The sequence below is a fragment of the Labrus bergylta genome, chromosome 17, assembly GCF_963930695.1.
Source record: "Labrus bergylta chromosome 17, fLabBer1.1, whole genome shotgun sequence".
Taxonomy (NCBI): domain Eukaryota; kingdom Metazoa; phylum Chordata; class Actinopteri; order Labriformes; family Labridae; genus Labrus; species Labrus bergylta.
In genome coordinates, this window is record NC_089211.1 from 21,543,962 (window position 1) to 21,557,781 (window position 13,820).

The window sequence follows — 13,820 nt, forward strand, 5'->3', positions numbered from 1 at the left end:
GCGAAATGATCGACTGCTCATAAATTAAGACGGAGGAGTGTGCAGCCAAAATCGATAACAGCCAATTTGCTGTTAGTGAAGCAGCCTTTGGAGAAAACCTAGTTTTGTAGACTCTGCCAGTATCTGCGAGTGATGAACTACTAACAGTATGATGCGCTTTATTCTACCCTGAGCAAGAATCTACTCGTGGTCTGCAGAAACCCTGGAGCTTACTAATGAACTAACGAGGAGAACAAAGGTTCCCATCTGGTCAACTCGCGTGTCTCGGGTTGATCTGCTTGTTTATTCCCTTTCCCTGACCTCTCGGGTACTCCAGGAAAAAGACAAGGGGAGGGTAGTTAGCCAAATCACAGACATCTGTTTGTGTTTGCATGTGTTCAATTGTGCGCAGTGCCATCAAGACAGTGCCACTGCTGAGACCATTTTAGAGTATCAGAGGATCACACTGACGACCGCTATCTTCAGATAGCATCTGTCTATAAGCTTACAAGATGATCTTAACATGCTCTTCTTTCATTCTGTTGTGGTATGTTTAAAATTGCTTTTAAATTAGCTTCAACGTTTTTTCTATCTATAAAACTTTTAGGTTAAAATAGAAAAGAAAAGAAAAGAATAGATGTATTGTCATTGCACAGGTGTCTACAACGAAATTCAGTTGCACGGCCTGAGTGGAGCTCAAAATAGAACCGGATCAAAATAAATAAAATGTAAAGTTTCCTTCATAGCATGAAGTTTTCCTTTTCAGACTGGAGGTGGGAGGTTCACAAGACATGGTGTAAAAAGACGCTGCTGAATTCAAGATGGCGGACAAAGCAAAAGAGTCTCCAATGACAGATTCTTGCCTTTATATCACTGCTACTAGTTATTGAACACTTTCACAGTATCAGTAAACCACTGGAGAGCCCATCAAAGCACACAGAAAAGGTCATGAAGCAGCTTCATTAAGTGCACAAAGGTCGCACACTGTACCCTTCACTTGATAAAAATATCATCACCCCCGCCTATTGGCTCACTGTGGATTTTCCTGAATATTAGCTTCTATATTTACACGATGTTCCCACAATTTTACTCTGAGAGTGGCAGTAAAAAGTCATGGTGATAAATGTCGCTGTTTGCGTTCACACGTGCATCCCAATCCAGAAAACTTGTTTAAAATATAATTTCATTTTATGAATACAATCACAGAGTGATTTAAGTATCCTGGAAATGACCCTCTGTGGCTCCTGGCTGTCTGCAACTGGACAAAAAGCAGAAGTAACAACAAGTAGAAAAGTAGAAAATAACTTTCTATCTATCGGCCTAGATGATCACTTCTTGTTTTAAACATTTTCTGGAGCGTCAGCATATCATTGCTCAGCAGAAATTAAAAAGAACTCAGCAAAACTCTCACTTTCCCAAATACCAAAATGACAGAACTGCTGGGATCAAATAGTTTCTATAAGCATTTCTAATGTAGTATTATGAAATGTTAATAAATGGCTTCACATAAGTGTTTTGAGGTATTTGCTGAGGCTGTTTGCTGTGATTTGCTGAGATTACGTTAAGCCGGACCGATTGATCGGCCAGTCGTAACATCAGCTGATATTAGACCAGTCTGTGACTTTCGCTATCGGCTAATTCTATTTTTATTTTCATCAGCAGAGTGTGCTTTATGGATTACAACAAGCACTGTGCACTATTTCTAACTCTGTTTACATTAGCTTGCTACTTTCAAAGTAATTTAAAAATTGAAATATGTTTTGTACATTTTTTCTAAGATTGTTTGCTTAATTTTCCTAAATATACTAACCATATTCACGAGGCATGTGCACGTATATAATCAATTGAACAGTTTAACATCATCATCCCGTTAGTCGGCACCAGAATTACTGGTCTACTGAACTAAGTATTCATATTTTTACATTTAGGCCGTCGATGATGGTCAAACGTGATGCTCAAAGGACAACGCAGCCACCTGCTCCTAGCTGGAGCTGTAGCCATAGACTGACTGAAGCTCCAGTTAATAGATAGATCAGATGCATTGTAATGAGGCTTCTCTTCTCGCTCTACTACCGGGATGTAAACAAGCCTTTAATTAGCATCTCGAATGAAACAGCATATGGATCTAGAAAATCGAGATAAAACTAATTTTACAACCATTACATTGTTTTGCTCTGAGACCATTTGAAATAACTTTTCAAGTTCAAGTGCTTAAAAAAAATATTTTTTGTTTTCAGGGAGTTTTCTTAACTTTAAACTAGTTGTTTAATGGACAAGGAAACTACTCACCCTAATAGTTACAGTATTTTTAAAGATGTGCAAATGATTTTGAGGATGAGGTTTAATGTGGGAGCTTCTGCCAGTGCTGTTTATGTTAGCTTACTATTTGTGCTACTAAATTTAAGATTTCAAGAAAATCCTCCCTGTCTGTAACCCTGTTGCCTCAAATTTGAGCGTCTGTGATGTGCCGACATCACTGAGAACTTGCAGGCAGTGGTGAGCCCTTGAATCGTAAATTTTTAATCAACCTCTAACTAAATGTTGATTTAGATTCAAGGGCTTGAGTACCGGCGGTCCAATAACTAGCTGCCTTTTCACTCACCTCGGGCTAGCAAGAGGGCAGACTTGATTTCATGGCCTGACTTCATCCCTCATTGTAAGTCACTGTTAGGATGGAGCCTCAGCTAGCTTGCCTTGAGTTTAGTTAAGTTGCAAAAGGAAGACTTGCAGGACTTTGAGCTACAGCGCATGGCTGCTTTAGAAAGAAGGAAAGAGAGAAAAAGCATCAGGGGAAGCCCTGACACCAGACGACGTCAAGCCAAACTGTCTCCCTGGCTCCCTCGGGGGGAGAGTAAACTGTTTGTGTCCAGGGTTGGACGACGGAGTCATGATGGGGAAGGCGGAGGGAGGGGTCAGAAGTCCTATCAGAGTTAGTCGCAGAGGGAAAGGGGGAGCTTCAAGCCTCTCTCTCAACTCCACATCTACACACAAATACACACACACACACACACACACCTATTGTCCCGGCGTTTCCGCAGCTGCAGATTGAGGTCTGACCATCCACAGGAAGGTAAACAAGCTCTTATCAGTGCTCTGCAGGGGCCCGCACTGTCCCCTGGCCTCTCACCCCTGCATTACCACACACCACACACTCCGCACGACAGACATGCTTCCTGACCATCTCACCTTCCTCTCCTGAAGTCCTAAAAATCACCCTAACGAAAAAAAATTAAAAGCAAATTAGTCTTGTCACTTTAACGATGGAAGACTTGTTTTTTCGTGTGCATCCAGTGATTGTCGAGGAGGAGCTGAGGATGTGATGGCTGGTTTTTGGAGACAGCCTGTCTTTACACTAGCTCTGTTTACACCTCTGGGAGCCATTCGTCCGTCGTCCTGTCGTTGTCGGGAGCCGGCGGAACAGCGAGTCTGACGGCGGTGTATGGAACGTCTATAGCTCACTTCCTCTGTTATTCGCTCACTCACTTGTCGGCTGCTCATATTCGACAATTTTGTACTCTTTGATGCAGATTCATTTGATTGTATAGATAGTGCTTTTCTGAAAAATATACCATCTTTTTTTATTTTGGACGTCACTTTCAGGTGAGCTGTTCGGGAGACATCTTCGGTTTATTTGAAACGTCCCTTCTTTTCCATTAGCACATGATAGTTTCCCCCCAAAAAAACTCACTTTAAAAAAAGAGCGCTAGCAAAACACAATTAATCACCCGGGTGTTAATTGGTGGATGGGCAGACTAATTTAGCAGGTTTTTATGCTAACTGTGAGCAACCAAAACAGATTGAAGCGTTAGAGATTCATTGCACGGCGGTTGCTCCCAATCATTCAAGATTAATGTAGCTTTGCACAACATATGCTTGGTGTAGAACCAACAGAGATTAGCTCGTTTTTCTCCACTGATTTTTGCCAGCAAATATTAATGGTTTCCGATATGAGGGCGGCATACTAATGAAGGCTGTGTTATTATGTTTTTTTTACATATTTAAAGTGAGTGAAGTCAAGGGTACGATCGATGACTCATTTACATTTACCATGAGGATCCAAAGAACGAGATAATGCAACCCCAATCAATTGATTGACGGCTCCTTTAATTCTTCCTCACAAGAAAAACAAAATACTTCTCCCCGGTGCTGTTCGAATATGTTGGCAGCAGAAAAATATAATCTTTTATTTCACTTGGGGACAAGAAAATAGGCCTATTTGAACACAAAGGTTTGGAACTATATCCAAGAGAGATCTGTGAGCTTCAAGTTTACGATTTCATTTTCACAATTTAACTAATGGAAGTGTCTGGAGCAGGGGAGAGCTGTTTGACAAGTCTCACTTTATTCCCTCCAGCGTGTGCGGAAAGATTATGAAGTATCCTGAGTTTGACTGTTGGATTTGTTGTAGTTACAGTACATGAGCAGATTAAAATAATCTGTCAGATGTCTCGAGGGTTTTACTTTGAGTCGCAAATTCTGCTTTCTGACATATCGCAAGAAATACGAGCAGAGAAAAATCCAATGTCCAAATCCAGTGAGGATAGTCTCATCGTGCAGACACACACATACACACATACGCGCACACACAAAGTCAGACATCAGAGAGAGATTTCAGCTCTGTAAATACAGACTGACTGGTGTGGCACCTGAATCAACAGGAAAACTACCCACCCTGTGCTTGAATCAAGAGGCTCTGCCATTACACAGTGTAAAACATTGGGCACGTTAGGAATATGGGGACGTTTATGCAGAAAGAAAGAACATATTTTACTTCATGATTACAAAAAAAAACTGCATGAATATTCTCTGAAGTGCTTGTTTGGGTTTCATGTAACGTTCTTCAAGCCAAAAATGATGGTCCCTTGTTTGTGCAAAAACCTGACATATAGCATTTTGTTCAATCTGACTGTGATTCAAATAAAAGTTCCCTCCATTATTTTCCGTCACCAGTGAAGGAAGTGTCATCGAATGAGCAACAATTCCTGTGACGCTAGAGATCGGAAACCCTCCCAGAAGTTTTCTTGAACCCTACTTGGAGCACCTTTGACTTCAAGTAGACATAGGTGAGTAAAGCCATGAGTGTTACCTCCGAATTCTGTCCAAATATGCAGGTACGCTTCCTGCCTTTGTGCAGAAACTATGCAGGGTAGACCTTGGGCAGACAGACCTTAGAGATAAGCGAAACATAATGCAATGCCTTATCTGTGCAGACAGCAGGCATGTCGAAATGAGCACAAGTGGTCGCCATGCTGACGAGGCGTTTATCTCGCCCACTGCTAATGATCCATTCAGAGCTCAAGCTGCCGCATAGTGAAGAGCACGGAGCCGGGGGGGGGGCGCAGGACCTCCCAGTCCCACAGTGATGAAGGTCTGAAGAAGGTCAGACGAGATACAGCAAGGAGCCATCATCTGAAATCTATAATGGTCTTTAATTATGGACATTATGGACTGCTCGGCTTCTCATACAAAGAAGCTGTACACTTAGTAATCACCCTGGCTCCTAAAGCAAGGCTGGAGTGCAGTTTAAAAAAAAAGAGACCAAGTTATGTAATATAGAGGTGAAGATCAGACATTATATAAAGTCTAAAAGGATTATAATTTCAGACTTTCAGCCCCCTCGAAAAGTATCCTTTTTTCGCTTTTTGTTGCAGGAGGACACAGTTTAACACAGTTTACAGAAACCAGCGTCCTCTCACGACAAGGGGAGCCTAAAATATGTTTCCTGTAATAGAAAGCGAAATAAAAATGAGGAGATAACACGAGAGAGCTGCTGAGTTTGCGGCAGAACGCTGCAGAGTTCCTCTGACGTGTAAAAATAGTGGTAAAAATGAAACCAGAAAGAGCACAATTGCGATTTTTTTTTCTTCCTAATTTTGACGCCTTTCTTACCCATTGAAACAAAAATATTTTTAGATTCCTCGATTTAATTTAAATGAGAAAAAGAAAAGTTGAAACGAATGCCAGTTTAGCATAGAAACACTGAAGAGCAGAATAACATTACATGTCATTCAAGTGTCATTTCTTTGCATTAGGATCTCACAAATGAGTCCTTAAGCCACATGGCACGGAAAAAAAAAAGAAAAAGATGTGGGAACTAAGAGAGGAGAGGATCATAACTTCAGAGAGTCTTTCTCACACTGCGTTCTGTATTCAAACAGAGGAAAAGCAGCGCAGTCAGAAATGGATTGTTATTTGGGAGGGGCATAACATTGGAGGAGATTGAAATCGGTCTGAGGCAGCGACAAGTGGTCGCGTCTCCCTGCCACCCAGTCTGACTGCAGGCCGAGCTGGCTCACTACAGTCAAACAGGGGAAGTGGACTGTTTTGACTCTCAACGCCATTTTTAACATGACGTTTTTTTTGTTTTTTTCTTTGCTGTCGACTTGCTCTATGAGCACGCCGTCTGGGAAACCTTTCTGTCTGCTAGCAAACTTTTTTTGGGGGGGGGATTTTTTTCTCCTCTTTTGTCTCGTAACTTAAAGCCTTTTAATTTCCACTTTTCTTACTTTTAATTTAACTGTATCTCCATATCCCCCTGCTTTCATCCCTGCCTTGTCCTTTTTCCATGTCTCTGTTTTTTTTAAATCCCCAATTTCCCTACATCGTCCCTCTGAACTACTTATCTGCTCTTTGACAGTCACACGAATTTGACCCCTCCACTCCCTGACTGTCTCCATGAATCCGTCTTTATGAATTCTGTTATCTCTCTCTGTCTGACGGTCTGTCTCGCTCTCTTTCCCTCTTTAAGATTCCTCTTCAGACAGCCCTCCCTCCCTCTCCTCCCCTTCGACCCCCCCCCCCCCCCCCCCCCCGGTGGCCATGCTAATCACTTTTGTGCTTTTCCTCCGGCCCGTGGAGGGAGACTCCGGGGTAGAAAGAAAATGCAACAGGAGGTCTGGCGGTTGACATCATGATGCCCGGCTCCCACTGGGAAAGTTGTTGCAGCGGGGGGCATATTCAACACTACTTCCCCGCCAGGAAATGCCGGGCACACAGCGGATAAAATCGCTAAATACAAAGACTTCAGTCAGACGCATGGATAATTGTCAGAATGTCCCACTGCTACAGGCAGCTTAAGTGGTTGCGGTTGTCGTGCTTGCTGTTATTAGTGGTCAGGAAATTTACAAAAAAAATGAAAATCTTTCCCTGTGGAAGTGCTCAGGAGTTATTTATCCATTTATTTAATTTTTAAGAGGCAATCATTAGCTTAGCATTGCTAGTATGAAGCCAATTTTGTTCATGTGTTTATTTAATACAATAATGAACTTAACTTCTCTCGTTTGGTGCCTTCCTCAATAGCACCCATTAAGTACTTAATGAGTAAACTGGGAGCTCTGTAGCAACCAGTTCTAATTCTGTATTTTTTCTGTTCCAAAATTTGAACCTGGACTCGAACTGGAAACCTTCCAGTTCCCCAACACAAGTCCCTTTAGACTGAGCTACAGCTGCCCTGATATGTGCCAGATTTCTTGGGTGTCAAAGATGTTAGGGACAGAATCAACTTTACAAATTACAGAGATGTCATGTAGTCTGTGTGTCTGGAGCAAGCGGCAAACCTTCAGTGTTGGTAAAGCCAATGTGGAAAGTAAAAGTCAACTTGAGGCTGGCTCAAAATGCCAAGTAAAGGCCCCCATATGGGCCAATATTTAAATTCACATTTCAACAACAGAACTAAGACGAAGACAAGCCAGATAGTAGCTGTTTGGCAGGAGGCCCAAAGCCCGCCTAAGCTCCAACTCTTTGCCTGTTTCTAGGATAATAAAAAGTTATGCAGGTGTCAGCGTTTCCAACATGGCGACTGCCGTCATTGGTCTTCATAACTCCTCTTCAGAAACCAATGGATGATGTCACTGAGACCACGTCCATGTTTTAAATAGTTTATGATCTGGAGGAGTTTTGACAAGGGTTGTGGAAAAAGAGAGAACTATTAAACAAACTTAAAGTAACGATATCTCGTCCTGTGCTGTTCAAATTTTGACCTTTTTTTTTAAGTCTGTCTTCTAACTTTATAGTTTGTAAAATCACTACAGCAGCTCATGGATATCCTCCACGTGTTTATGCCAATTAGGGTTGTCACAATACAGATTTTGAAAACTTTGATTAAATTGTAGTAAAAATTGTAAACACATCTTAAAATCACTGATACCTGTGTCCATGCCATGGCAACAAAAACAACCTATGCAACCAATATTGAGTCATTTCTTGTGTAAATTACCAACAAAAAAAACATCAGGAAAACTCCAGCACTCTGTCTTTTTTAAAGCTTCAGTGCTTTTCCATTCTATCGATCATTTAACAACAGAGATAGTATCTTTGCACATAGCTGTATCGAAAATCATTGAAGTATTTAACATTTCGACAACTACAGTATAATGTAAACTTCCCGCTGTGAGGGACATCCAAAAAGAAAGTTGGGAGACTATAAGGCGTTCCTTAAATCCCTCCAAACAAAAAGTTTCACGAACGTGTTTCAAATAGTTTAGGAGTGCATCAACTGACCAAACACTGAGGAGAATGAATTCAGCCATCGCACACAGCAACTCCGTCTTTGTGATCTTGGCACAAACAAATACCCCCCCCCCCTTAAATGACTAGAGGGATTTAGACAAATCGAGGCACCACAGGCGCTCAGAGATAAACCCGCTGGTTGGACCATGTAAGGCCTTCAAAACAAACAGCAAAAATTTTAAACACAATTAACCTCACAGGGAGGCAGCGTAGTGAAACTAAGACTGGTGTGATGCGGTCTGTTTTACTGGAGCCTGACAGAAGCCAGTCCAGAGATTATGGATGAGCTGTAAACAAGAAAGAGGTCTGACTGATCCAAAGCATTAAGGGAATGTCAATAATGAGCAGGGATGACGTTTTCTCGGCTTTAAGAGGAAGGTAGTGGTAGTGCCACCCCAACCCCCTCAATAAAAGTTGATGGAAACAGGTTGGGAAGACCAAATTCATCCACATGATCGTCCAATTTCTGGTTTAAATAAAGAGCTCAGTCTGGGCTATTTGGACAGAAAGTGAGTGTTGGAACGTAAGACCCTGATGTATGTGGGCTTAAAAACATAATTACTCGGATTTCTCTTGAGAAAAATTTAAACCAATACAGTATCTTTCCTCGACAATAGAGTCCTTAACTGCTGCAGGGTTGATTGAAGTGTTAAGCTGCAAAGGTACTCATAAGTCTGTCCACTGGTATTAAAAACAACTTGGCAACCTTCCTCAGTTGGAAAATCTAAAATTCCACAACAAAAAAAGCCAAGGAAGTCCTCCCAAGTAATGCGATAGTTCTGCTGCACAACTACATTTCGCCCATTTATCGGCCAGTGTACTTAACTGCATCTTCCAGAAATGTATAAATACATGATAAGAGAAGAGAAGACCCAGGGGGGTGCTCGAAGGAAGAATTAAGTTTCCAGTTGCAGGAAATGAAGTGGATAAGTAACACGAGTCTCAGACGTCGACTTGGACATAATCCTCTGGCTTTACTGAAGGCTGTGTATCTAACATATTTTTCTGTAGTAGAATATCTATGAAGAGAATCTGGCCTTGGAAGATTTGACATTCCTTTACTTGTGAATGTGATATCACGGCTGTGTCACAGAAGGTTTTAATAAGCCTGATATGAGGAAGCTTACAGAGGGTTGAACAGGGAATAAGTTTCAGTGAAGCAAGAGAAAAAGAAAAACTGAGCACAAGTAAAACTCAATATGTTGTCGCCTACAACTGGCAGTGAGTGTCGTGGGATTAGTTGCAGGGCCGCAGGCTGTTTTAGATTTACTCTTTCTGTGTTTACTTCTTCTTTTCAGGAACTTTGACATGCCGGCTACTCCCACGGTGACTTGCAGCTGGCGTCGATGCTTTCAAGCAAACAAACCGCGAGTCGCTAAGTAAATATATGAGTGTTGATTTGTTTTGCAAAGCCTTGTTCAGTCTGTGAATGTGATTTTCTGTACTGTCTGCGTCAGTGTGTCACACCGGATTTTTGTGCCTGATTTATTCTAAAAAAACAAAACAGGACTAAGCCCAGGAGACAATGTCACAGAAAAAGGGATGCATTAATGTGACAATGCTGGACAACATAATGATGAATAAACAACACACTGGGTGATAGAGGAACTCCTACATGTCACAAGATTGCTTTGATTAATGCCTCAACGGTCAGTAAACAGGGTCAGAGAACAAACGAAGAACGGTGTTACAGCTCCTCCTGAAGACTTCTTTAACGATAGCTGCTGCAGCAAAAAAAAAAATAAGAGGAAGAGAAAATCCTTCCAGAAAGAGAAAGAAAAGAGTGAATTCAGGACGATGTATCACAGAGGCAATTAAGGGCTGAGCTAAACAGCTCCTTGCAGACTCACAGCAGAAGACAGAGAGACCGATCCCCCGCGGTGGAAGTTACATGAGGTCAACTCTGCGAGAGTCTGCCATTTGGCCAAAGAACCACCCCTGTATCGCTGCCACCAGACCCCTGCGGAGAGGCTGTTTAACACTTGTGGCAATATTGTGATTTGTCATACAGTGGGTCAACGCCAAGGCCAGGAGACGAGGACAGGCTTGTTTCTGTGGCACAAGTTATCTTTGCTTGCTAATTTCGCTGCATTAACAAGGCAGTTGTTTTTCTTTTTCTGATGAATGTGTTTTAAGCACAGAGTTACAAAAGGTGTATTTGGCACTATAAAGTGCTGCTTTACTTTCAAGTGCAGCTTTGTGAAATGAATGTGGACTCTAATTTTGCAGACAGTTCATGTTAAACTGTATTACATAACAGCGGGGGGCATTCTGCTTTCTTGTTTGACATTTCCAGTCTGAGGGAAACTTTGCTTTATGTGCAGTTAGAGAACAAAAATGATAAAAGTTAATAAATACACAAATCAAGTTTTAACATTGTTGTAACTTTTAACTCTTTCACTGTGGAGGCAGTTCATGTAGTTCAATAATAACCACAATCACACTTACAAAGTTGAGAAGACACTGACAAATCCTAACCCTATAACACTTTTCTACGACTTTGAAAAAAGAAAATCTATATTTTATAATCCAAACCGGGCCTATAACACTTCTTGAACATATTTTTCTTACACCAGGATGGACTTTGAACATTATGTTGGAGGTATTTACAGTAAAAGAAAAGTTATAATCAATCCCTTTTAAACCATATGAAGCTCTTTTGTTTTATATTCTGCGATGAGTAAAGCAAAAACGATCCACATTCAAATCAAACTGGACGAAGTTCAATCAACTTAAAGACGGGTCCGAAACTTTGATTTGCAAATCAAAGTTTTACGTTTGAAATAAAGATTTGGTTCTGGTCGAGTCCTTCTGGTGGAATCCACTGAGGATTTCAGATATTTCGAACATTTGATACTTCTCAGTCTGTATTGATCGATCGTATCTTTGAGTACCGTGGTTATGAAAAACTTCAGGTCGTAGTAATCTGCCTCGAGCGAAATAGAGGAAGAGGAAACCATGTGTGAAAGTTTGCAGGAGTTAGCCTGCATTTTTTGACTAGACAAAATGAATAATCAAAGATTCAATTAAATCCAATTTTGTTTGTGTGGCACATTTCACACAAACCTATAAACATATAAAGTCAATGTGCCTTACGGAAGACAGACAATATTGGGTGCCTACGAGTTCTATTTTTGTCACTGTGGTATCGATGTTGTTTTATTTGTTCCAGAATAGTTTAGTAATCATTTTGTATAATGACAGACAGTATTTCTTTGTGTGTGAAAACTCTAGTTTCTACACTGAAAGATGTCAGTCGTGTCTTTTAGTCACTGCTGGCCAACATTAATGGCAAACGTCGCAACATCTTGGATGCAAAAAAAACCTTGTGAATTTGAAACCAGAACTTTTCAGTTAATTACCGGTATACAACATTGTGGATGTAAAATAAAATGTCTTTGATTTGACAAACATAAATGACTGATATCTTTTTAGAGTAACCTCACCGACACGTTGTTTTAATTGAGAACCATGTGGCCACCCCATATGAAAGATAGCTGCAGGGAAGTTAGCCCCTAACACCCTTCAGCAGCAGAGCAGAGCGGGAGTCTGGATTATAGCCTGAGGGCAGAGGGAGGGTTTCACATCTCTTCACCACCTTGTCTGGATTACAGGTTTGAATTTGTCATGGGCAGACACACACAGCCAGAGATAGAGCGGGGGGGGGGGGGGGGGTAGGCAAACAGGGGAGCATCGCATTAAGAGCACTCCTCATGTGTTCTTGCTTTTTCTGCTTTTACTGTCCTTAAAAAATCTTCTTTATCACCACTAACTACTCAAACAAACGTTTCCCAGGATGACTCAGTGGTAAAATATTCTAGAAACCATTTGAAGTTTAAATGAAATCGAGTCTCATCTACTCTGTAAAAGTATTACAAGCTACTTAAAATTCAAGTTGCTGTGAGGACAAACCACAGAAACAACACATTTCTGTTATCTCTCTTCAACATTGGGTTATAAAATCCTGATTAAGCATTCAAGATCAAACACTGGAGCACAGAACGCTCTTCTGTCTTGATAATGAAATGATGTTACATCTACAAAATGAAATGATATCTGTGTTTGAACTACTTCTGACAGAAATATGACCCAGGAGGCCTTAAAATCTGATTGTTGCACATCTTAGCATAAAGTCTTCTAAGGTCTAAATGGTAGGAAATTAAAAAAAAACATTGAATTCTGGTTGGTAGACTCACCAGAGGCTGCAGCAGTGATGCACAGGAGCAGGACAAACCACGTCGTGTAGCCGTCCATCTCTGCTCAGTTTTAGGTGTTTGGTTTGTAGGAGCTGAGTCGGGGGTCTCTGGAGGATGTGAACGTAACCGTACAGAGGTTGAATTGTCCTTGCCTGGTGGCAGAGCAGCAGTGACTGTGGAAGCCGAAAAGCACACAATTTAAGTCTCTAGATGTCAAAGGTCTGCAAAAAAAAAAAAGAGGGCGGGAGTAAATGAGGAAATGTGATAGATGATGAGTAAGCAAGTAGCTGTCCAAACCAAGAATATGACTTTTATTCTGAGGGTACAATGTTTAAATGTTTTATTTAGGATACGTTTAGAACACATTTATAGCTTCTGGTGTAAATTAACAATATGTATGGTCTAAATAATTGTGATTTACATTCATATTTAACAAGCAAGAGTACCCTCAAAGATCAAATGCTACCTCCGTGCAGCAGAATAAACGAATACAAAAAAGGTCACTGGTCAATTACACAATCTATTCAACACTGACATGTTGATCAAATGTCTCAAATTCCTCCAGTGGGATGACAGGATTTTCCTCCAGAGACAGTCCCGGCAATATTTCAGTCCCTGTTCCTGGTGCACAATGAGGGGTCAGAACCCAAGGGTTATCTGCTGGTCACTAACTTCTGGCCGGCTCAGTCAGGAAGCTGTACACTGTGCAGTCCTACAGCATGGCTTTCTTTAAATAATATCACAATGCCGAGATCAGATAAGAGGGAGGCTGCGGCCCCCTGTTATATGATTCATATAGAGGGAGAGGAAGAGCCTGTGTAAACTGTTTATGCACTTTCAAAAGAAAAACAAAAAAAAAAGTCAGGTTATTTCCCGGACTTTTAATGAAGCTGAGATGTGTCTTGAACGAGCTTTAAGGATATCATTGATGATTAAGAACTTAAACATAACGGGCTTAATTTGAGAGACAAGGCACTGATGAACAATGAAGTTATCACAGTCTGATATTCACAACTTTTTCGGCCATAGCTCCTTGTTTTAAACAATCAAATAATTAAAATGTGTTCGGTTATTCGGCTCACATGTGTGATGAAAAACGGAATGATGGAGCACTAAAGACAAGAGAAGAAAAGCTAC

General features: G+C 41.0%; 1 protein-coding gene across 2 annotated transcripts in view; it reads right to left on the minus strand.

The window, feature by feature from the left end:
• Positions 1-13,820, minus strand: part of eng (endoglin) — a 52,799-nt gene that overhangs the window by 38,682 nt on the left and 297 nt on the right. For both annotated transcript variants that reach the window (XM_020638403.3, XM_020638401.3), the window contains exon 2: positions 12,684-12,856. In XM_020638403.3, coding sequence (XP_020494059.2) covers positions 12,684-12,741 — 58 coding nt within the window. In that variant the 5' untranslated portion in view covers positions 12,742-12,856. The remainder of the gene's footprint in view (positions 1-12,683; positions 12,857-13,820) is intronic.